At 39.9% G+C, this 25,965-nt stretch overlaps 1 protein-coding gene across 1 annotated transcript in view; it reads right to left on the reverse strand.

Moving 5' to 3' along the window:
* DNER (delta/notch like EGF repeat containing) overlaps nucleotides 1–25,965 on the reverse strand; it is a 330,436-nt gene that overhangs the window by 22,748 nt on the left and 281,723 nt on the right. Inside the window, exon 10 of the mRNA XM_059053059.2 lies at nucleotides 13,580–13,693. Coding sequence (XP_058909042.1) covers nucleotides 13,580–13,693 — 114 coding nt within the window. The remainder of the gene's footprint in view (nucleotides 1–13,579; nucleotides 13,694–25,965) is intronic.

The raw sequence follows: 25,965 nt of genomic DNA on the forward strand, positions 1-25,965 counted from the left end.
CACTGGATTGGAAGGACTTGGTAGGAATAGAGAATGGCAGGAGAAAATACGATGAACTTTTTCTGTAGACATTCATCAAATATCTAAGGAACCAAGGAACCAAAGAACCATGGCCCAGAGAGAGTCTCAAATCTATCCCAGTCTGGCTTTCATCACCACAGTGTTCTTAGAGCTACACTTGGGATTCAGTGACATTAGTTTATGATAAAACTCCATGCCAGTCAGAAGCCCAAACAGCTAGCAGCTATTTCCACAGCATACGTGCTCTGGAAGAACCGTGGAGCAATGCACAGTTCACAGATACCTTTAGATTTACTCTGTTGGCCCATTTTACAAACTAACATGCTTACACTTCTATTTGAATCAGTTACCCCCAACTGGCTTGCAGCTGAGGACTTCACTGTGTCACATGCTGGTGGTAAGCATATGGGGTGATCCCGATGATGGAGCCACTCAAGGAAATTTCCAACCAGAAGACTTACAAAGATGATTGCTCTTCTCTGCCTCACAGTGATCAAGCACTTTGCAAGGTAACTGATTATTACAAATTATAGAGACTAATTTTGGTTTCATTTATGTTTCCCTGTATTAGGAGTATTATGTTCTTACATACATTTCAACACCTCACCATTCCATGTCCAAGCAATATGCATTCTAGTTAATTTTAGTAGAAGAGTTCTTAGTACATTATATCACCTTTCTCCACTCACAGTTTACTTAATAAATCTTTATGCTTTTGCTGGCTTAAGCCAGATGACTTTTTCATTGAGTTGTTTACTTTTTTATTTGAGTGGGGAAAATCAATTACTTTTAAATCACCGTTGTGCTTGAATAACATTTGTAAAGAGAATACTAAATGAAATTTCTACTTGACTAAGCCTGGAAATCAAAGTCTGAACTTTAAATCTTTTCCTACTGCTTTTCAATCTACTACTTTCTAAGAGGCAATCTGTATAGTAGGTATCACCTTTGGTAGTATTTATGCAAATTTACAAGTGTACTGTTTAATTCGGTATGCTTTCCTCAGAGAAATTAAAATGAAAAAGATAAGAAGTCAGAAGTCTCTGCTGTCAGTACATCCTTGGATTAATAGAGCCCACACCAAATGATATCAATGAAAATCATTATAATCATAATACCTAGTATTAAATCTAAGCCTATTATGTGCCAGGCACTGGAATGGATACTGTAAGTATAACTCCTTCATACTTCACAAGCATTTTATTCTAGATGAAATGAATCTAATGTCTTACTTGGAAGTTCTGCCACAATGGAGCAACTGGAAACTGTCTTGCCCTCCCACTGTAAATAATTACACATATGGACAAAATATATATTTTAAAAAACACTTTAAGACGTTAGACAACAGGCAGTGCGTGACTGTGATTGCTAAGAGGAGACAAACAAACAGCTGAGTACCATAACCACTCTGGCGTTCTAAATTCTGAACCAATTTAGAACACAACGGTTTCACTGAACTGTGGGGAGTAACTGGAATTTGTGGAGGCTGAGGTAGCTGTAATTTGTGGGACAGACCACTACAGAAGGTAGAGACACTCAGAAAAGGAGCATCAGAGATATGATGCATCCCTGAGTTTGTTGCTGAATACGGCGTACGAGTAAGTTGGAACTCCACTGGCACGGCAAACAAGAGGAAAGATGAACAGTTCCCAAAGCTCACAGAGGACTGGGAAGTATTCAAACTCTCACAGGTTGGAATGCAGACATTTCATTGGCCACCCAGTGCATTACGGGAGGAAAAGGTTACACCTCAGTAGTAGGACATAACTATCCCTAAAGGCTACTGGAGACTCCAAGATACAAAAACAAACCTTGAAAGGATCAATCAGGTCACAGCAAGTAACTTACCTACCTGCCACAAAAAAGGCCAGGACTTTTAAAAGAAATCCAATCACTCGACAACTTAACTCACAATAGCCAGCATTCAAACAAAAAAATATCAGATGTACAAAAAAAAGCAAGAACATGGGACCTTTAACCAGAAGGAAAATCAGTCAAAAGAAAGAGGTCCAGAAATAACAGATGATGGTGAGTAAACAAGACATTTGTTCAAAATGTGAAGGGAAACATGGGGAAAATGAGGATAAAAATGGAAGGTATTAAAAAAAAACCAAATGGAATTTCTAGATGTGAAAAATTCAATATTGTCAAAGATAATATTAAAAGAGAGAGAGAGAGAAAAAAAAAACTACAGACAAATATCCCTCATGTTGAATGCAGACACAAAAACTCTGAACAAAATATTAGAGGACAGGATTCAGCAATATATAAAAAGAATTATACACTATGACCAAGTGGGTTTTATTCCAGCAAGGCAAGATTAATTCAATATTTGAAAATTGATCAATATAATCCATCATATTAATATGTTAAAGAAGAAAAATCATATGCTGATATCAATTGATGCAGAAAAAGCATCTGGCAAAATTGAACACCTATTCATGACTAAAGCTATCAGCGAGCAAGGAATAGAGAGTAACTTCCTCAATTTGATTTTAAAAAAAATCTAAAAATCCCTATAGCTAACATTATACTTAATGATGAAAGACTGAATGCTTTTCCCCTATGATTGGGAACAAAGCAAGGATGTCTGCTATCACCACTCTTACGCAAACTAGTGTGAGGAGTTCTAGCCAGTGTAATAAGACAAAAAAAGGAAATAAAATTTATACATATCAGAAAGGAAGAAATAAAACTGTCCCTAATTTCAGAAGACATACCTACCTATGCATAAAATCACAAAGAATCTACCCTCCCAAAATCCTAAAACTAGTAAGTTCATCAAAGTCAGAGAATACAAGATAAACATACAAAAATCAGTTATATATCTACACACTAGCATTGAACATGTGCACACCAAACTGCAATTCTATTTATAATCACTCAAAAAGAGAGAAATATTTAGTTGTACATGTATAGGAGTTACATGCTGAAAACTACAAAATGCTGATGAAGAAATCAAAGATCTAAATAAATGGAGTGTCATACTGTGTTCATGGACTGGAAGACTCCAAATAGTAAAGATATCAATTCTTCCCAAATTAATATACAATTTAATACAATTCTTATTAATACCTCATCAAAATATTTTGTAAATATAGACAAGATTATTCTAAAATTTATATGAAAAAGCAAAGACACTAGTATAGGTAAAACACTCTCAAAAGAAAAAGAGTAATTGAGAAGAATCATTCTGCCTGATTTCAATAGTTATTACATAACTGCAGCAATCAAGACTGGGTTGTATTGACAGAGGAATAGATACATAAATCAATGAAAAACAATTCAGAATCCAAACCGGACCCACACAAATATGGCCAACTGATTTTTGACAAAGGTTTAAAAGCAATTCAATGAAGGAAAGATAGCCATTTCAACAAATGGTGCTTGAGAAACTGTACTTCTATAGGAAAAACAAAAACAAAACCCCTCTATTTGGAAGATCCCAGGAAAGAATGCAGACTGTGAGCGAAAGCAATCTTGAGAAAGAAAGACAGAGCTGGAAGAATCAGGCTCCCTGACTTCAGACTATACTATAAAGCTACAGTAATCAAGACAGTATGGTACTGGCACAAAAACAGAAATATAGATCAATGGAGCAGGATAGAAAGCCCAGAGATAAACCCATGCACCTATGGTCAACTAATCTATGACAAAGGAGGCAAGGATATACAATGGAGAAAAGACAGTCTCTTCAATAAGTGGTGCTGGGAAAACTGGACAGCTACATGTAAAAGAATGAAATTAGAACACTCCCTGACACCATACAGAAAAAATAAACTCAAAATGGATTAAACACCTAAATGTAAGACCAGACATTATAAAAATCTTAGAGGAAAACAAAGACAGAGGACTCTGTGACATAAATCACAGCAGATCCTTTTTGACACACCTCCTAGAGAAATGGAAATAAAAACAAAAATAAACAAATGGGACCTAACGAAACTTAAAAGCTTTTGCACAGCAAAGGAAACCATAAACAAGACGAAAAGACAAACCTCACGATGTGAGAAAATATCTGCAAACGAAGCAACTGGCTAATAAGGATTAATCTACAAAATATACAAGCAGCTCATGCAGCTCAATACCAAAAAAGCAAACAATCCAATCCAAAAATGGGTGGGAGACCTAAATAGACATTTCTCCAAAGAAGACATACAGACTGCCAGCAAACACATGAAAAAATGTTCAACATCACTAATCATTAGAGAAATGCAAATCAAAACCACAATGAGGTATTACCTCACACCAGTCAGAATGGCCATCATCAAAAAATCTACAAACAGGGCTTCCCTGGTGGCGCAGTGGTTAAAGAGTCCGCCTGCCAATGCAGGGGACACGGGTTTGTGCCCTGATCTGGGAAGATCCCACATGCCATGGAGCGGCTGGACCCGTGACCCATGGCCACTGAGCCTGTGCGTCCGGAGCCTGTGCTCCACAACGGGAGAGGCCACAACAGGGAGAGGCCACAACAATGAGAGGCCTGTATAGTGCAAAAAAAAAAAAAAAAAATACAAACAGTAAATGCTGGAGAGGGTGTAGAGAAAAGGGAACCCCCTCCTGCACTGTTGGTGGGAATGTAAATTGATACAGTCACTATGGAGAACAGTATGGAGGTTCCTTAGAAAACTAAAAACAGAACTATCATATGAGCCAGCAATCCCACTACTGGGCATATACCTTGAGAAAGCCATAATTCAAAAAGATGCATGTACCACAATGTTCATTGCAGCACTATTTACAATAGCCAGGACATGGAAGCAACCTAAGTGTCCATCGACAGATGAATGAATAAAGAAGATGTGGCACATATATACAATGGAATATTACTCAGCCATAAAAAGGAACAAAACTGAGTTACTTGTAATGAGGTGGATGGACCTAGAGCCTGTCATACAGAGTGAAGTAAGTCAGAAAGAGAAAAACAAATACCGTATGCTAACGCATATACAAGGAATCGAAAAAAAACGGTACTGATGAACCTAGTGGCAGGGCAGGAATAAAGACACAGAGGTAGAGAATGGACTTGAGGACACAGAGGGGGAAGGGGAAGCTGGGACAAAGTGAGAGAGTATCATTGACATATATACCCTACCAAATGTAAAATGGATGGCTAGTGGGAAGCAGCTGTATAGCACAGGGAGATCAGCTCGGTGCTTTGTGTCCACCTAGAGGGGTGGGATTAGGGAGGGTGGGAGGGAGGCTCAGGAGGGAGGGGATATGGGGATATATGTGTACACACAGCTGATTCACTTTGTTGTACATCAGGAATGAACATAACATTGTAAAGCAATTATACTCCAATAAAGATGTAAAAAAAAAATGAATGCAGACTGTGAAAAAATAATCTAACAGTATTTACAAATGTATGAAACAACCTCACTGCAGGGTGGGGGGCAGTGCTGACCTAAGTAACTTTGGAACGAGTAGAGTTGGTAGGGCCGAAGGTGGAAGGATCTGTACAGCAGCGCTGTAGAGTCTAGTTTATAAAGCTGCTTCCCACAAGGATACAAGTTGTGAATTCTGATACTGCTCTACATGTATATAGGAATTACACAAGTAAGTAAAAGGATGTTGGATGATAGGAGCCAGGAATCTTGTTGTTGGTGTGGGAATTTACAGTTGGAGAAATTAGTATAAACTCATGTTTAGCTTTATTTAGATATAGATGGTTACATATGGCAATATTTATAGACACGTGGGTTAGTATACACACACATTCCCTTGCTATGTCAGCTGAGAGGATCTAGAAGCAACGATATCCCAGGAACTATGAGCATAGCTAGTGCCCAGATCTTGGTTTCCAGTATCATTCTCCAATAAAAAGAAGCAAGGCTCCTTGGAGAGATGGCTGATTCCAGACTGGAGCAGGAAATATACAAGATAAGACTGGAGCTTCTTGCAGCGCCAGAAAGCATATAAGTGTTCATATACACACACATACACACACACACACACACACACTCTCTCTCTCTCTCTCTCTCTCTCTCTCTCTCTCTCTCTCTCTCTCTCTCTCTCTCTCTCTCTCTCTCCACCAACAACAATGGGGTATGTCAAAGGGACACAGAAACCAAAATGAAAGAACTCCCAGGGTCCAAATCTGGAACATTCTGAGCCACAAAATAAATAAAAATGTTTTGGATTATAACTTAAAGTATAAAATAAATATCCACAAGTCCACAGTGATAGAAATAAATGATCAAATAAATAAATGGGGGAAAACAGACAAATCTCTCCTACAGAAGAATTTTACATAGTTTACGTAGCTACTCTACCCTCAAAGAGGGAGAGGATAAATCCCGATTTCTTAAGTGTGGCCCACACATAGTAACCTTCTTTCAAAGAGTAAAGTATGCAAAGAGGGGAAAAGAGTAACATTATAGGGGAAAAACTTGATAAACACTTCCTCAGGTGATTACGGTCAACATCAATGGTCAGAAACCATACTTGACAGTATGTAGCCTTGATATGATGGGATACAATTAGAAAATGGACAAAGGACATGAAGAGACTTTTCGCCAAAGAGGATGTACGGATGTCAAGTAATCACATGAAAAGACATCCAATATCATTTATAATTAGGGAAATTCAAATTAAAACCACAAGATATCACTAAACACATTATCAAAATCGCTAAAATTAAAAATGAAGGCAACACAAAATGCTGGCAAGGATAGAGAGAAACTGGATCACTGTACATTGTTGATGGGAAGGGAAAATGGTTAAGCCACTCTGGAAACATTCTGGCATAGTCTGGAAAACTAAACATCAACTACCATATGACCCAGCATTTGCACTCCTGGGCAACTGGTTCCAGAAAATATAAAAACTTATATTCACACAAAAACCTGTAAATGAAGGTTTACAGCAGCTTTCTTCATAATAGCTCAAAATTGGAAAGAACCCAGATGTTTTTCAACAGTGAATAGTTAAACAAACTGTGGTATATTCATATCATGGAACGCAGCTCAGCAATAAAAAGGAAGTAACTTGATACACATAATGATCTGGATGAATCTCCAGAGAATTATGCTAAGTGAAAAAAAGCACAAAAGGTTACATGCTATATGATTCCATTTATAAAACATTCTTGGAATACCAAAATTATAAAGATGCAGAACAGATTCGTGGTTTCCAGGGATTAAGAGGAAAGCTTCCTGCGGTGGAGGAGAAATGGGTGTGGCTATAAAAGGGAAGCATGAGGAATCCTTGTGATGAAAATGTTCTGCATCTTGACTGTATCAATGTTAGTATCCTGGGCGTGATATTGTACTATAGTTGTATAGCGTGTTACCACTGGGGGTAAGTGGTTAAATGGCACACTGGATCCCTCTGTGTGACTTCTTAAGATGGCTTATGAAGTTTGAAGTTTCAATTATCTCAAAATAAAAAGTTTGATTTTGAAAAAATAGCCAAAGGAAGAAAAATACATATACAGAGTCAACAGTTTCCTTAAAAATGTGCTAATGAATTCCATTAGCTAGGATGCTAGGATAACTGGATATTCATATGGGGAAAAAACTAAACTTCCATCCTTAAGTCACACCATACACACACAAAAATTAACTAAAAACCTAAACCTAAAAGCAAAATCTATTTTTAAAAATGCTAGAAGAAAACATTGGATAAAGTGTCATCATCATAAGGTAGGCAAAGAAAGAACAAACTAAACAAGAAAAAAATTGATAAATCAGAGATCACCAAAAATAACACAAAAATACCATTAAGAATGCATGGATATCCTGCTGGGAAAAAAAAAAGAATGAATAGATGAGCAAAATGTTTACCTGACAAAGGATTTATATCTAGAATATGTAAATAATTCTTACATCTCAGTAATATGACAAAAATCCAATTTTTTTAAAAAATGGGCAAAAGATTTGAAAAGACCCTTCTCAAGGTAAGACATGTGAATGGTCAGGAATTACATGAAAGATTCTCAACATCAAAGAAATGCAAATTAAGAATCTCAGTGAGAATAAAACATTGATGGCATTTGCCCATGAAAATAAGCTGGAAATTGTAGAATAGTCTCTTGTGAACTGAAAGACAAATATTGAAAAGCAGTTGGGTTGGAAAACAGAGGGGAAATATAACATTATTTGACTTTTAATAATGCATACAGACTTTCTGCTATGGTGAGAAAGCAATGGGTCACTGATGTCCCGTTTGGACTACTGTTCTAGTGGCCATGGCAACGAGCCTGAAAGAACTTTGGGCTTCCCTGTTGGAGTACAGTAATCTCCAGCCTATGATTTCAGGTAGAAACAAAGCAAGTCCTGGAGAATTCATGTTGCATGAGGGCATCCTTTCTTTCCCTCTACTAGTCCTGAGCCAAATAATTCTAGGAGGCAGAATTACAAAGCCTCGGAGACAAGAGTAGACACAAAATAAAAACTGAAAAATGGACAGGATGCAGGCCAGGTCTTAAAGGAGACAGCTGTGTAGAAGGCCTGCAGGGGTTGAAGAGATGGAACCTCTCTGGGTTCAGATGACTGGAAGGAGTGTATTTTCAAGGAGACGCCTAAATTCACCAAGGAAGGGCAGAGCTCCCACATACCTCCTCCCAGAGTTAGTCTGCTGGCCTGAGAGTGAAGTGTCTTGAGCCAACTGAAAAAGCCAGTCTCAAAAGGTAAATGTGACATTGGACAGAGGGTCTAATTCGATAACAGTGAGTTGCCTAATTCGCTCCACTCAGTCAAATTAGGGAGCTTTTGAGCACTTAATAGTTGGCCAAGAGTAAATTTTGCTAAACCTCAGTTATAATGAAAGAGTATTTAAGTTCCAAGGTAGCAACTCAAAGAGTAGAGGCACCATGACTCCTTTCATGATGAGAGCTAATTTTTTTTTTTTTTTTTTTTTTTTTTTTTTGCGGTACGCGGGCCTCTCACTGCTGTGGCCTCTCCCGTTGCGGAGCACAGGCTCCGGACACGTGGGCTCAGCGGCCATGGCTCATGGGCCCAGCCGCTCCGCGGCATGTGGGATCTTCCCGGACCGGGGCACGAACCCGCGTCCCCTGCATCGGCAGGTGGAATCTCAACCACTGCGCCAGCAGGGAAGCCCGTGGTGGCTAATTTTTTATCTGTCCCTCCCCTGGAATGCTAGTTCTTAGAATAGGTTCTCTTTTCAGGGAAAAAAAAAAAAAAGTTATATGATCAAATATATTTGGAAATAAACAAAGGCAAACAAGATTCTTGACTGTAAGTGCCTCTAATATGTGGGCCTTCTTTATGAACCTCCACATGGCAGGTACCAAGTCCCCGATTTTGGGGGGCACAGACATTTTTTCCATGGAGTATCTCATCTGACCAGTGTTCTGTAAAACACATTAATAGTACAACTCTGCTCACAACTTTAGTAAATAGTCTGTGGTCCCCTGCAGTTTGAAAAATTAACAGGGCTGACTAGAGACAGGCATTTGTTGTTGTCAAAGCCCCATGAGACTGATGTTTGAACCTATTTCAACTGGAAGAGTCCTACCGCTCCCTGCCATCAGGGTAAGAACCATGAACAAAAGCCTGGGGTAGGCTTTCCAGCTACAGCACGTGTATGGGGGGGGCAGGGGAGGCACAGGGGATTGCAAGGCAGGAGGTCGGGGGGAAGAACATCACTGAGAAGAGCCTGACATGGGTGTTCAAGAATCGAACAGCAATGGGGGTGCCCAGGAAAAGCCTGCAAAGACCTGATGGGGCCAGACCCCCCGGGTCTTGATGATCAAGTTAAGAGCTTTTTTTTAAAATATAAATTTATTTATTTATTTTTGGCTGTGTTGGGTTTTCGTTTCTGTGCACGGGCCTCCTCTAGTTGTGGCGAGCGGGGGCCACTCTTCATGGTGGTGCGTGGGCTTCTCATTGCTGTGCCCTCCCCTGTTGCGGAGCACGGGCTCTAGGCACGCAGGCTCAGTAGCTGTGCCTCGCGGGCCTAGCCGCTCCGCGGCATGTGGGATCCTCCCAGACCAGGGCTCGAACCCACGTCCCCTGCATTCGCATGCAGACTCCCAACCACTGCGCCACCAGGGAAGCCCAAGAGCTTCGCTTTTCTTCTTAAAGACAATGAAATGCCAGTAGGTGATTTTAAGTAGGGAGAGACAAGATTAGATTTTAATTTAAAAGGTCTCTTCAGTGTGGCAAGTGTTTGGGGGTGAAGGGGAATGGGGCCACCTTGCACTAGCGCAGGCGGAGGTGCAGGCAGCCTGGTGTTGGCTCTAGGAAGAAGTGAGAGGATCGAGAGGTTTCTAGGACTTGGTGGTTGGATGCAGGTAAGGAGGAAGAAGAGGAGGCATCAAAATGCTTCCTCAGTTTCCATCCAGAACAGCTCAGGTGGTAGTAATATCATTTAATGAGATGGAAAATATTTAAAGAAAGAAAGGAGAAGAAAATATATGAGTCTGAGGTGTTTCTGAGGGAGATCTAAAAGCGAATGCTGAGTAGGCAGGTGGAGATTTGCTGAATATTCTAGAGAAAAGATTGCATTTTATCTCCCATAACATGCCAGGATAAATTTCAAATGTATTAAATATTTGCATGGCCAAAATTAACTCATACATAATTAGAAAAAGATAAGAGTATATTTATAAAATCTTGATACCTAGGGTCTTTCTAGCATGAAACAAGAAATCAAAAGAAAATATTAAGATGTAATCGTATATAGCTAATGGGAAGCAGCCTCGTAGCACAGGGAGATCAGCTCGGTGCTTTGTGACCACCTAGAGGGGTGGGATAGGGAGGGTGGGAGGGAGACGCTAGACGGAGGGGATATGGGGATATGTGTATACATACAGCTGATTCACTTTGTTATACAGCAGAAACTAACACAACATTGTAAAGCAATTATACTCCAATAAAGATTTTAAAAATAAAAAAAAGAACAAACGAGATTTGCATTTCTTACTTCAGTGGTTTGGCTAAAGGCCATTTTCTTTCCTGTTAAAGGGAATGCCTACATGCAAAATAAAATTAAAATATGATATATAGAATAAAATACTTTATATACATTTAAAAGGCAAATGACATTGGAAAAATATTTGCACCCTATTCAGGGCTGAATAGAAATCGGCATTGGTTGTTTTCAAAGACCAGTTAGAGTAATGCTTGAACCTAGTTCAGTTGGAAGAGTCCTATGCAATCAAATGTAATATAATCAAATGTAATAAACTTAATATACAGGGCGATTTCAAATCAAGAATAAAGATTAACGTGAACGATCTGGTAGAAAAGCAAGCCAAGGATAGGAATAAGGAGTTCAAGAAGAAAAACAAATGACTATAAATATATTTTTAAAGTATTTAATCTCACTAGGAATCAAAGACTTACAAATTAAAACAACGCAAATAGCATATAAAGCCACTAGAATGACGATTCTCAGTATCTGTGTGAGAACAAGGAAATAAAAGCTCCTGTGCACTCTGGGTAGGCGTGAATATTGGTGCAAGGTATTTTCTTGGAGGGCAATATGGAAATAAGTATGAATTCTCCTGGACCCTGGGATTCCATTCCTAAGAAATTAGCTCGAAGAAATACTCCAGTTCACAAAGATGTACATGCAAGAACATTCATTGCAATGTTGTTTATAATAGGAAAAGGTTCCCAACTCTCCAAAGGTTGAATTGAGGATGGGTTAAAAAAAATCCTGATGTATCATGTAATGCAGCAGTCCCCAACCTCTTTGGCATCAGGGACCGGTTTTGCGGAAGACAATTTTTCCATGGCCTGGGGGGACGGGGGGGGGACGGGGGGGGGCGGGATGGGACGGGAGGGGCCCGGCGGGGGTGGGGGGGCGGGTGATTCAGGCGGTAATGCAAGCGATGGGGAGTGGCAGGTGAAGCTTGCCAGCCCGCCGTCCCGGGAGTTGGGGACTCCTGATGTAACGGATGACAGGACAGCCAGTAAAAATGATAAAACAGAAGCATACACCTTAATGTGAAAACAGGTTTGTGAAATACATATATTTTTAAATGAAAAGTAGATTGCAATATAGTATGAACAGTATGATTCCTTTTATGTTCAACTATATGCATTTACACTATACACTATATATTATACACACATGGACCTTCAGGAAAACCCCTGGATATATGTATCAAAATGTCAACAATGGTTGTCTCCTAGTTGTGCAGTTTTAAGTGGTGGGGTTTTTTTCTCTAGCACTATATTTTCTCATTTTTCTTCCATGCTTTTTATTATTTGTGGGATATAAATGTCTGGGGGAAAAAACCAGGATGCTTCCCCAATATTATTTTTGCATCCATTGATGAGTATAAATGTCTGTGTGTGTTTATAAACCAGTCAGAAAAACAAAACCATCTGCAAATCATTTTCTGGAGTAAGCCAACTTCTCAGTCCCAGGAAAAGACAAAAGGAAAACACAGGATGTGACACAGCTAAATAGAAGGAATATCAGAGGTTGCTTCTCCCACATCTTGACTGTTGGCATCTTCCCCAGAAGCACAAATGAGGCTCCCTAGGGATGGACTGGGAGCCCAGGCTCTGTGAAATTCTCCAGGGCTAGGGAGGTGGCCACCAGGCCTTAGGGGGGAGAGGTGAGCACACAAGGTGCTCTCCAGCCAATGATAACGCGTTTTCCAGAAACTTCAGTGCCCACCTTCTTCTGTCAGCACTTTATATGTCAACCTTTCCCAACCTGTAAACCAGGGTGACCCTGCTGCTTTTGCTGGTTGAGCAAGTGCTGAAAACAGAGACCTGACCTACGCTCTGCATCTCCGACTCCTGCATTTGGCTGGCGAAGCCAAGGATGGAACCTTCTCTCCCCAAGTGGTTCATGATATCTTTTGAGAATCTGATGAAAATTTGAGAGCCTCCCCTCAGCATATACACATATATACAACACTTCACATCTGTTTTCAGGGTTCACAAACTCCCTGAAACCCTTGAGGGGTGACTTCGAAGGAGCCCTTGTTAAGCTGGATCCCCTAGTCCAGAAGCGACCACTCAGGGGGTGCCACTGTGGGTCCTCTGGAACCCAGCCCGGTCCTCCGTCGCTGCTTTGCCATCAGCAGCTTTCTTCCCCCATACACTCTCCCTCCCCACACCTGTACCGTCCTCACCTTCACTAATAATTCAACTGTGAACTAAGAGTAGCTCCCCCTGACGTCCCACCGCCGCCAATACCACCCCTCCATTATTCGAATTCCAGACACTGCCGTATCTCTCAATAAAAGTAAACGTGGTCGCGTAATGCAATTTCTATAGAAGACACATCTCATCCTTCCTTTCTCCTTCCTGCTTCCATTAGCACTGACACTTTTTCAGGTGTTAGTGTAATGGCTCATTTTTCATGTCTCAAAGCTGTAGGTCCGCAAACATATAGTAAGGGCAGTCTCAGCAGGTCTCCGAACCAAATGCTGATTTCAGAAGAGCCTTGCTTAATGACAACACAGTAGACTGTTTTAAAACGGCTCTTCATCCAAGCAATGCCTACTTACATTTTGCAATTCATATTTTGCAATAATGTATGCATAGAGGTTTTTGGGTGTTTTTGAACAGCTGCCATCTCAGGGATTTTGTGGTAAATTTGAAAACTCAGTTTCCAGCTCACTTGCCTGTAAACCCGGGTGCGCAGACACATGTGCCATTTAGGCCTTCACTGTCACAGGTGCCTCCGTTCAGACAGCTGACGTTAGCACAGGGGTCCTTGTAGGATTCACAGTGGATTCCTGCAGAGAAACAGATGCAAAAGGGGTGACTCATTAAGGGGTCTCCAGCTCCCATGGCCTTTAAAAGGAAAGTGTTTGAAAAGCCTTGAACAGTGTGGAGACTGATTTCCAGAGGGGTGTGTGTGCACATGTGTATGTATTCACATGCCCACCTTTGACTTTAGGTGTGTTTTTGTAAAAACACACCTTAGGAGAAAATAACAGATTGAGTACCGGCTCATTAGGTCCCACCATAAAGTCTTTTACGTACTTTCTCTGACGACACGGCCCAAAGCCTGGGCCATAGAATGTTAAAACTTTGAGAGATAAAATTTATCAGTGATAAATGCTTTCTAAGTCTCCAAAAGAAACAGAACATAGCCAGACAGTCTACATAAAATGTCAATATAATTGATAAACAGTATCCTGAAGGTAAGATTTGGAGTCAGATATTTAAACGAGCCCCAGTCATACTTTGGAAAATTGCAGAGGAGAGAAGGAAGCGTTTGTCCTTAGACTTCATTCCCAAAGACCAACCGGTTCACCACAGGCGAAAGGTAACGTCTTGTGCACATACTATGTTCCAGACCCTTGCGCTGTGCTTTACGTGTAAGGTGATCCTCAGACCAGAGCTAGGAAACAAATACCCAAATGCAAGGTCACCAGGCTGGCGGAGACGGAGCTGGGACCTGATGTTGCTGGCAACTTGAATGTGAGTCTGTGCTCTCTGAGTAGTTGCCCTGAGACAGAGCTCAGCCATGGAAATACACAACATTCTATGGAACTCAGCGCCCATTCAAACAAAAAGGAGGCCTTGAAAAACGTCTTTATAGCAAATACAGTTCCCACTGGTGTAAAAAAATTAGTCTGCGTGTGCATGTATGTATGCAAATGCTTGAAGTTAGACTGAGAGGAGAATGAATTACTTTGAATGTCACTTTGTGCATTTCTGTATTGTTGCAATTTTTCACAGTGAATATATAGTATTTTATCATTTTATTAAAAAAAAAAACTTTAAAAATCCAATGCCATTCGAAAGGTAGAATTTCTGGTGTCGTTTCACTGGAGTGCCAGTTGGATGAACAGACTAATCTCTCTCTCTTGACCCCCTACCATTGGAGAGGAAGATAAATCACATTCTATGTAAGAATATATATAACGATATACTCACCCTTCCCAACAGCCGCAAGAAAACATAAGCATAAAGCAAATAATAACAGGATGGTATTAGTTAATTTCTACTTCCTTACTTCACTCATATTTGTACAAAGGACTCTGCCATACCCAGTGACTCACATCATTTTGTCACTGAAATTATTCTTGCTGAGATCTTTTTCTCTCCTTTCCTTTTCAGTTGTCAATGCCTTAAGAAGGAAGGTTCAAGAATGAGGGGGAGAAATACAAGAGAAAAAGGACACAGAACTACCTACTTGCAGTCACATTAATGATTTATTTGAGCCTGGTAAAGCATTTTAGAATGGATAGTGTTTCATTTCGTTTTATCCTTTGCCCTCATATCCAACCTATGAACAATAATACTCTACCAGATATTTTTCTAAAGTGTCTTTCAGATCTCTGCCTGACATGTCTCCCTGAAACCGCCACCCCAAGCCCACTGCCTCAGGCCAGGTGGGAGACGCTCCCGGCCCCAAGCCATCTCCTAGCTCCCTCTCTGCCTCCAGTGACTTGATGGAACCTCCCCGACTCATCATCCTTAACAAACCCAGGACTCACGGTAATATTCAAGGTCAAGCTAATTTAAAGATTAAAGCATAAAACTGGTCATTGTTCTTCACTTGAGTGTGTACGGCTTCTGCACCCAGAAGTCTCCATTTCCATCTTCCCATCGATTCCCAAATAGCACAGGCTGAATTGAGAGAATAAAATGCAAAAGAGCCTTTTCTGCTTCAAAATGTTCATCAGAAAACAAGGGTTCACATATTTAGAATTTCCCAGGAGGCTGATCAATGGGAACCACGTGACCAAAAAAGGCTTTCAATTGTAATGGGAAATACAGCCACGGATCAAGGTTCAGAGATGTCTGAAACCTAAAAAATATTTCCATTAGACCTAAAATAAAAGCAATCAGCATAATCTTTCCCGGGTTTCTACAAATACATTTGCCAATCTAACCTTCTAATAGTAGTATAACGAATACATTAGCACACAAACTACCACATTCTTCCAATAAGGCTGAAAAGTACATTCTAGGCTAAATATTTAAGCACCTCAACATTAAAAGCCTTCAATAAGACAGATTTGATGAAAATGCCCAAGATAATAAGCAATTTCAATCTTTTGGGTGGGTTTTCTGGGCAATAACTTTATCCTTTGTTATTTCTCTTTTTCAAAAGATAAGATATTCAGTCACCTGAAGCTCATCGACAGTTTTCTGGCAGCAAGATCAGACAGAAGCTAATCTTCATGGCAACACCGTCACTACAAAGCAAGATGGCCTTAAAGGTCCCCTGAGAGCACTTTGCTGACCCCGGTTTCTATCCTCTAAGCGTCGCTAAGCCCCGTGTAAGAAATGTTTGCCATGTTGCTCAGCTCATTGATCAGAACGGAGCAGCTATGAGCTAGAAATCTTAAATGCAGAGAAGGGACAGTCATGAATACCCCTGAGATGTCCAGGGTCTGTCCCTTCCAACTCCGCTCCTCGGGCCTCCTGGGCTCCCCTCGCCTGCACCCCCAGGGCCCCTAGGCCCTTGCACAACACTGGGTGTTGGGCATCCCATGTCCTCTGACCGTAACACCAGACTTCGCCCTCTCTCCCAAGCTGGTCTTCCCCTGGCACATTCCCAATGCCAAAGTCCAACTCATGGAAAGCTGAAGCTGACTCGCCCAAGACAGAACTCCATTCTTCTGCCACTGTGTACTGAGAGCACAGTAAGATTCCATTGTTATGGCGTTTATGTCTTAACTCACAACTTATCTGTCCTCCTGCCTGATCCCCCAAGAATCTCTGAGGTCCTTCAGAGCAGAGGCCATATCTTACCTCGCAAAAGAAATTATGGCTATACCACCAGAATCCTGTCCTTTCAGGAGGGGCGAAAGTCTGTGTACTTTGGCCAACACACAGGTAGGATTGCTAGAGGAGTGAGAAGCCATTCCAAATCTGCCTCAAAAATACCCTATTTTGTCAGGGAAAATCAGGTCCACACTTCAAACTAAGCCTGTGGAATGACACATGCATCACCCATTGGCAAGGGACGGAGCACACACGATTACGAAACTTATGTTTAGTCTCAAGCAAAAATAAACTGTAATTCAGTCAAAACTAATAAAAATTCATACTTTTCATATTAAGGGATAGAGAGGAAACATTTCTGAAAAGATCTTTACTCCAATAGGGCTCTTTATAGCAGTTAATTTTAGAATTAAAATGAGCAAAAATTCGAAGAGTCATGCTCCAATTATAAATCTCTGGTGTCATCACAATTCAGTCGTGATTAATATTTTGAAAACTGAAAAATCTTTATCTCCAATAAAATTAAGCCAGGTAAAGAAAATTAACTTGAAGTATCCTTTGAACTTCCTATTCACTTGAAGACATCATCTTATTTTTTTTTCACTTAAATTTTTTAGTTTTATTGTGACATATACCTTACATACAGAAGCATGCACAAAACATTGGAGTTTATTTTAAAGAATAGTAATAAAGTAAGTACCTGTGTAGCCACCATCCATAATAAAAAGTAAAACATTTCTCCCCTTGTGCCTTTTCCCAAAGGGAAAAGGCCCACAGGTAACAATCATCCTGACCTTTGAACAATCACTTCTTTGCTTTTCCTTTATAGTTTTACCACCTTTGAATATATCTCTACATGATATAATGTTTAGTTTTGTGTTTTCAAATTTAATATAAATGCAATCATGCTGTTTGTGTTCCTCTACAATTTGCTTCTTTTCTTCAACATTACATCTTTAAGATTCTTCATTGTTGATTGGTGTAGTTTCAGTTCGTTCATTTCTACTGATGTATAATATTTATCTACTCTTTTTATTTTATTTTATTTCTTTATATTTTATACAGCAGGTTCTTATTAGTCATCCAGTTTATACACATCAGTGTATACATGTCACTCCCAATCACCCAATTCATCACACCACCACCACCCCCTGCTGCTTTCCCCCCTTGGAGACCATATGTTTGTTCTTTACACCTGTGTCTCTGTCTCTGCCCTGCAAACCGATTCACCTGTACCATTTTCCTAGATTCCACATATATGCGTTAATATACGATATTTGTTTCCTCCTTCTGGCTTACTTCACTCTGTATGACAGTCTCTAGATCCATCCACAACTCTACAAATGACCCAATTTCGTTCCTTTTTATGGCTGAGTAATATTCCATTGTATTTATGTGCCACATCTTCTTTATCCATTCGTCTGTCGATGGGCATTTAGGTTGCTTCCGTGAGTTGGCTATTGTAAATAGCGCTGCAATGAACATTGGGTTGTATGTGTCTTTTTGAATTATGGTTTTCTCAAGGTATATGCCCAGTAGTGGGATTGCTGAGTCGTATGGTAGTTCTATTTGTAGTTTTTTAAGGAACCTCCATACTGTTCTCCATAGTACCTGTACCAATTTACATTCCCACCAACAGTGCAAGAGGGTTCCCTTTTCTCCACACCCTCTCCAGCATTTATTGTTTGTAGATTTTTTGATGATGGCCGTTCTGACTGGTGTGAGGTGATACCTCATTGTAGTTTTGATTTGCATTTCTCTAATGATTAGTGATGTTGAGCATCCTTTCATGTGTTTGTTGGCAATCTGTATATCTTCTTTGGAGAAATGTCTATTTAGTTCTTCTGCCCATGTTTGGATTGGGCTCTTTGTTTTTTTGATATTGAGCTGCATGGGCTGCTTGTAAATTTTGGAGACTAATCCTTTGTCAGTTGCTTCATTTGCAAATATTTTCTCCCATTGTGAGTGTTGTCTTTCCATGTTGTTTATGTTTTCCTTTGCTGTGTAAAAGCTTTTACGTTTCATTAAGTCCCATTTGTTTATTTTTGTTATTATTTCCATTTCTCTAAGAGGTGGGTCTAACTCCATACACAAAAATAAACTCAAAATGGATTAAAGGCCTAAATGTAAGGTCAGACACTGTAACACTCTTAGAGGAAAACATAGGCAGAACACTCTATGACATAAATCACAGCAAGATGTGTTCTGCAATTGATTTCTAATCTCACAGCATTGTGATCGGAAAAGATGCTTGATATGATTCCAATTTTCTAAAATTTACCGAGCCTTGATTTGTGACCCAAGATGTGATCTATCCTGTGCACTTGAGAAGAAAGTGTAACCTGCTGTTTTTGGATGGAATGTCCTATAAATATCAGTTGAATGTATCTTGTCTATTGTGTCATTTAAAGCTTGAGTTTCTTTATTAATTTTCTGTCCGTATGATCTGTCCATTTGTGTGAGGTGTTAAAGTCCCCCACTATTATTGTTACTGTTAATTTCCTCTTTTATAGCTGTTAGCAGTTGCCTTATGTATTGACGTGCTTCTATGTTGTGTGCATATATGTTTATAATTGTTATATCTTCTTCTTGGATTGATCCCTTGATCATTATGTAGTATCCTTCCTTGTCTCTTATAACATTCTTTATTTTTTTTTTTTTTTTTTTTTTTTTTTTTTTTTTTGCGGTATGCGGGCCTCTCACTGTTGTGGCGTCTCCCGTTGCGGAGCACAGGCTCCGGACGCACAGGCTCAGCGGCCATGGCTCACGGGCTTAGTTGCTCCGCGGCATGTGGGATCTTCCCGGACCAGGGCACGAACCCGTGTCTCCTGCATCGGCAGGCGGATTCTCAACCACTGCGCCACCAGGGAAGCCCAACATTCTTTATTTTTAAAGTCTATTTTATCTGATATGAGCATTGCTACTCCAACTTTCTTTTGATTTCCATTTGCATGGAATATCTTTTTCCATCCCTTCACTTTCAGTCTGTATGTGTCCCTAGGTGTGAAGTGGGTCCCTTGTAGACAGCATATATATGGGTCTTGTTTTTGTATCCATTCAGTGAGCCTCTGTCTTTTGGTTGGAGCACTTAATCCATTCATGTTAAAGGTAATTATCGATATGTATGTGCCTATTTCCATTCTCTTAATTAATTGTTTTGGGTTTGTTTTTGTAGGTCCTTTTCTTCTCCTGTGTTTCCCACTTAGAGAAGTTCCTTTAGCATTTGTTGTAGAGCTGGTTTGTTGGTGCTGAATTCTTTTAGCTTTTGCTTGTCTGTAAAGCTTTTGATTTCTCCATTGTCTGAATGAGATCCTTGCCAAGTAGAGTAATCTTGGTTGTAGGTTATTCCCTTTCATCACTTTAAGTATATCATGCCACTCCCTTCTGGCTTGTAGAGTTTCTGCTGAAAAATCAGCTGTTAACCTTATGGGAGTTCCCTTGTATGTTATTTGTCATTTTACCCTTGCTGCTTTCAATAATTTTTCTTTGTCTTTAATTTTTGTGAATTTGATTACTATGTATCTTGGTGTGTTTCTCCTTGGGTTTATCCTGCCTGGGACTCTGTGCTTCCTGGACTTGGGTGGCTATTTCCCTTCCCATGTTAGGGAAGTTTTCGACTATAATCTCTTCAAATATTTTCTCCGGTCCTTTCTCTCTCTCTTTTCCTTCTGGGACCCCTATAAGGTGAATGTTGGTGCGTTTAATATTGTCCCAGAGGTCTCTTAGTCTGTCTTCATTTCTTTTCATTCTTCTTTCTTTATTCTGTTCCACAGCCGTGAATACCACCATTCTGTCTTCCAGGTCACTTATCCGTTCTTCTGCCTCAGTTATTCTATTGATTCCTTCTAGGGTATGTTTCATTTCAGTTATTGTATTGTTCATCTCTGTTTGTTTGCTCTTTAGTTCTTCTAGGTGTTTGTTCTTTAATTCTTCTAGGTCTTTGTTAAACATTTCTTACATCTTCTCCGTCTTTGCCTCCATTCTGTTTCTGAGGTCCTGGATCATCTTCACTATCATTATTCTCAATTCTTTCTCTGGAAGGTTGCTTATCTCCACTTCATTTAGTTATTTTTCTGGGGTTTTATCTTGTTCCTTCATCTGGTACATAGTCTTCTGCCTTTTCATTTTGTCTGTCTTTCTGTGAATGTGGTTTTCATTTCACAGGCTGCAGAATTGTAGTTCTTCTTGCTTCTGCTGTCTGCCCTCTGGTGGATGAGGCTGTCTAAAAGGCTTGTGCAAGCTTCCTGATGGGAGGGACTGGTGGTGGGTAGAGCTGGGTGTTGCTCTGGTGGGCAGAGCTCAGTAAAACTTTAATCCACTTGACTGTTGATGGGTGGGGCTGGGTTCCCTCCCTGTTGGTTGTCTGGCCTCAGGCGACCCAACACTGGAGCCTACTTGGGCTCTTTGGTGGGGCTAATGACAGACTCTGGGAGGGCTCACACCAAGGAGTACTTCCCAGAACTTCTGCTGCCAGTGTCCTTGTCCCCATGGTGAGCCACAGCTACTGCCCACCTCTGCAGGAGACCCTCCAACACTAGCAGGTAGATCTGGTTCAGTCTCCCCTGGGGTCACTGCTCCTTTCCCTGCGTCCCGATGCGCACACTACTTTGTGTGTGTCCTTCAAGAGTGGAGTCTCTGTTTTCCCCAGTCCTGTCGAAGTCCTACAGTCAAATCCCGCTAGCGTTCAGAGTCTGATCCTCTAGGAATTCCTCCTCCTGTTGCCGGACCCCCAGGTTGGAAAGCCTGACGTGGGGCTCAGAACCTTCACTCCAGTGGGTGGACTTCTGTGGTATAAGTGTTCTCCAGTCTGTGAGTCACCCACCCAGCAGTTATGGGATTTGATTTTACTGTGATTGCACCCCTCCTATTGTCTCATTGTGGCTTCTCCTTTGTCTTTGGATGTGGGGTATCTTTTTTGGTGTGTTCCAGTATCTTCCTGTCAATGACTGTTAAGCAGTTAGCTGTGATTCCGGTGCTCTCACAGGAAGGAGTGAGCACACATCCTTCTACTCTGTCATCTTAAACCAATCTGGACATCATCTTATTGTATTCAAACTGATTCCTTCCATGAAAAGTTTTCCAGTATTTCAACCTCACAGAGCTCAACTTTTTCTAAGCTGTTTCAGATGTTACAGTTGAGATCTTGACCTTCATGTCATTATTCCTTGTGTGTGCCAGTCTCAGTCCACTCTTCTGCCTAAATAATAGCCTGATAAAGGAAAAATCCTGACTTACCCATTTTTCTATCAATCACAGTACTTGAGAAGGGACAGGTACAGAAAATACCCAGAAATTCTTGTTCATTGGTTATACAGAGGAAATAATTCTAGCCAACAAAGAAAGAGTTCTCATCCTTTCAATCATAAATTTCTGTAGACTTTAAAAATAAACAATTCAGTACAATGTGATCAAACTCATAACCCAATGATCTTATTTCTGAGACTCTATCCCCCCAAAATCCAGAAAGTATGAAAATTATATGAATAAAGATGTTCATTCCAGAATTATTTACAGTAGCTTCACTTCAGATACAGCAAGGGAATGGATAAATATTACCCCATGGGAATATCACATTGCCATTTAAAATAGAACTAGTAAAACTTGCTAACAATTTCTAAACCAAACATAAATAATGGTAAGTCTGAGAAGGGTAATACCAACTTGTAGGTATAATCAATTATAACTGTAAAAACACAGATATTAAAAAGGATGGAAATAATACAGATGATTATTGCTCTTATGTTCTGCTGTAAAGCTATGAGTTATCAAATTTTCTCCATTTTCTAAATTGTTATCATTGTTGCTACATTATTTTCATAATTAATAACTGAAGTATCTTCTCTCTAACTTCTGTCACCAAAAATTCCAAATGAGTATAGTCTTGACCATTAAATTTTTTCTGCTATAAATAATAATTCAATGCAATGTGGGGCTGTAACTTGACTTTTTGGTACTATAAGGTGATCAACACTAACTAAAGTCTTGAAAGTCTCATTGTGAATTAGCTCTGGACTAGTTTTAAAGAAGTATCAGCATTTCAGTATGTCTGAAGGGAGATCACTAGGAGTCCCTCCATGTATTTTGCTTCTAACAATTTCATGATCCACAGTGGAAACTTACTGAGAAAATGTTCAAGTTGTCTTGCTTTATTTAATTAGTGTGTTAAGCAGTAGTTTCCATTCAAGTACAGATAGCTGTGGAGCATGTGCTTTGTGTAAGCCACCATGTCAAGAGCTGATGAGAATTAAAAAAAAAAAAAAAAAAAGAATCTGTGTAGTCTGGAGCCAGAAAGTACTGACTACAAGGCTGACCATAACTGTCATAGAAAATATCAAGAAAATGCTTGGAGGGTTCAGGAAAGAGAAATCATACCTCTTTGGAGATCAATATTTCTGACAATGGATGCAGCCATAGGACTGGATAAGGGGAAAGAGGAGAGAATAAAGGGCCAAGAAGAAAAGCCTGGGAGCCACTTGCATTCATGGTGTCCAGAGAGCAAGGATTCATTCCAAGAAGGCCAGGAGGGAAGAGTAGGGTTGGGGGGTGAGGGTGGGGGGAGGAGCAGAGCTGTGGAAACTAAAGCAGGGTGAGTTTCAAAAGGGACCCAGTGATCATGAAGCAAAAGGGCAAGAATGTGAAGTTGGAAGCTGGAGAGGCAGGCTTTGGGGTTTCAGTCTTCAATTAGGTCACTGCTAGATCCATTTATCAGAATGGTACTGATGATATCCAAATTAAAGAAGATTAAGAAAAGAAAATTTAAAGAAATAGAGGCATCATCTATACCAACTCTAAGGAAATTTGGTTGTAAAAGAAAGAGGAAGAAAGGGGCAAGTAAGTATAGGAGGATGCAAAGTCAAACAAGAGTCAGTTTTTTTCACTTCATATGGAATTTATTTAGAAGTGTTTGTAAGAACATTTCTTTTTTTCTGTTTAGCAACTTAGTTTTTCTAGCACCATTTATTAGAAAAGAATTCCCATCCCATTCATAGCAATTCCTTGTTAAGAGTCATATATTATTATAGATGATGGTTTCTGGGCCATTATTCAGTTTTGGTTAGCTGTCCATTCTTGCACCCATAACATGGGGATGTAATAATAATTGCAGCATTACAATGGGTTTCAACATCTGGCAGGAGTTCCCCCTCACTGCTTTCCTTTTTCAAAATATTCTTAGCTATCTTGCCTGACTTTCTATTGCACTCATTCTTTTTAGGAAGTTATATTCATTTGTTTAAGTTTTTTAAAAAACAGAAAAGAGTAAAAAATCACCACTTAAAGAAGCACATATGTAAGTAAGAAGTTAAAGTTCCAATCCTCCCCCCAACACACCACTTATCCAAGTTCTAACTCCAGAGGCAAGTACTAGTTAAGAATTGATGCCCACCCAACTGATACTTTCCTAAGTTTATACAGACATCTTATATGTAAATATATGTTGGGATAAATGCTTCCAAAGAGGGAAAGATTGTCCATCTCCTAAGGAGAGAAAGGCCCAGAATCTTTTGACCTCTCTCCTCCCCCTCACTCACTCTTCCTCTGGATTGGAGGGCATGAATTACCCCCTTCTGCTTCTCTTTAATCCCTTCTACCCTACCCCTCAACACCTGCCCATCACTCTTACTTTAGAAGTTCTCTCATTTATTGCTACTTTGCTAGGGTTTACATTCCTGCTTAAACCCAAACCTAAATGTCTCTATAAATATATGAAAATGAAATAATCACTTTACCTGCCCACTGAGATGAGATCTTTAACACACTTGTATGCCTTCCAATCCTTCCCAACACCCACCAACTCACGGACTTGGTTAAAATAATATGAAATTTTAGTTTGGTCATTTAAATTTCCCTTAAGAACAGATGTAGTGACACACTCTAGGGTGACCATCTAATGAATCGCACCCTTATGTAACTCCCTCCTCTTGAGTGTGAGCTTCTAATCAATAGCATTTGGCAAAGGTTAAGAGATTTTGAAGATGCTGTTACAGTATCTAATCAGTTGACTGTGAGTTAACCTTGGGTGGGTCTGACCTAACTAGGTGAGACCTTTAAAAGGGTTCAGGCCTCTCCTGGCTTTCAAGAAGCAGACTGTCAAGAATTCTACAGCTGCAAGGATATGAATTCTGCTAACCACTTGAGGGGACTTGGAAGCTGATCCTTCCCTATTTAAGCCTCAGATGAGAGCTCAGCTCAACCAACACCCTGATTCCAGCCTTGGATTCCAGACCTTGAACAGGGAATCCATTAATCCATGCCTGGACCTAGGAAACTGTTAGATAGTAAAAGGGTGTTGTTTTAAGCCACTACCTTACAATAATTCACAATGCAGCAATAATAATTAATAGAGTAGGCATGTCTATTTTTTCAAGAGACTTTTCTTTACCATTAAATTAGTATTTACAATCATATGAATGTCATTTATTTAGGTTTATCCCCGCATGTAAAGAAGTCTGCTCAACCCTCTTCCTCCCATTCTCCATCGTCCCCTATCTGGTTATCTTTGCTCTGATTTAGTTCCAATTTGATGAGAATACCTTGGAAAATAATTTTCTTAGAGAGGGTACATGGTGTTATGTTTTCTGTATCCTTAAATGTACAAAATGTCTTTCTTTACCCCTCAGATACAAATGAACCTTTAACAACCAGACTTTTTCATTGAAAAATCTAAAACACTCTTCACTGTTGTTTAGCTTCATTTTAGAGAAGAGCAGTTCAATGCTGATTTGATTCTTTCTTTTGTGTGTAACTTGTACTCACTATGAAGAATCTTGTAAAAAATAGTCTCAGTATTCTTGGATTTGGAAATTCTACCAGGAAATTGCAAATTACATATCATCTCCCTCATTAATCCTCTGGCATTCTGTAAGTCCATTCTATTTGAGAATTTCAATTTTCTTCATCTCATAGACTTCTCCCTAGTAGTTGGTCGATTCTGGTTTTATTTCCATGTGTTCTTTCTTCTTCCGCAACATCCATCATTCAGATGAAACATATTTCTTCATCTTTTCTCCACATTTCATGTCTTTTCACTCATGGTTTCCATTCCCTCATATTTTTACTTCTATCATGACATACTTCCTCCTTTTGCTTTTCCAGGTCTAAATTCAATTTTGAGTGGTATACATTACTTTTTTTTACTTCCCTTCTTGAGTGTTTAGAATTGTGGGGTTTGTTGCAATTTTGTTTTTACTTCCTAGATTTTTTTCCCCTTGTTGAGTTGCTGGTACAGGCTCCCTGGACTGGCCAGGCTTGAGGTTGGCAACCTCAGGCAGAGAGAGATGATACTGGAGATTCTCCTCCAGTGCTGGACAGGCCAGTCAAATTA

Source organism: Kogia breviceps, chromosome 2 (genome assembly GCF_026419965.1).
Source record: "Kogia breviceps isolate mKogBre1 chromosome 2, mKogBre1 haplotype 1, whole genome shotgun sequence".
Classification (NCBI taxonomy): domain Eukaryota; kingdom Metazoa; phylum Chordata; class Mammalia; order Artiodactyla; family Physeteridae; genus Kogia; species Kogia breviceps.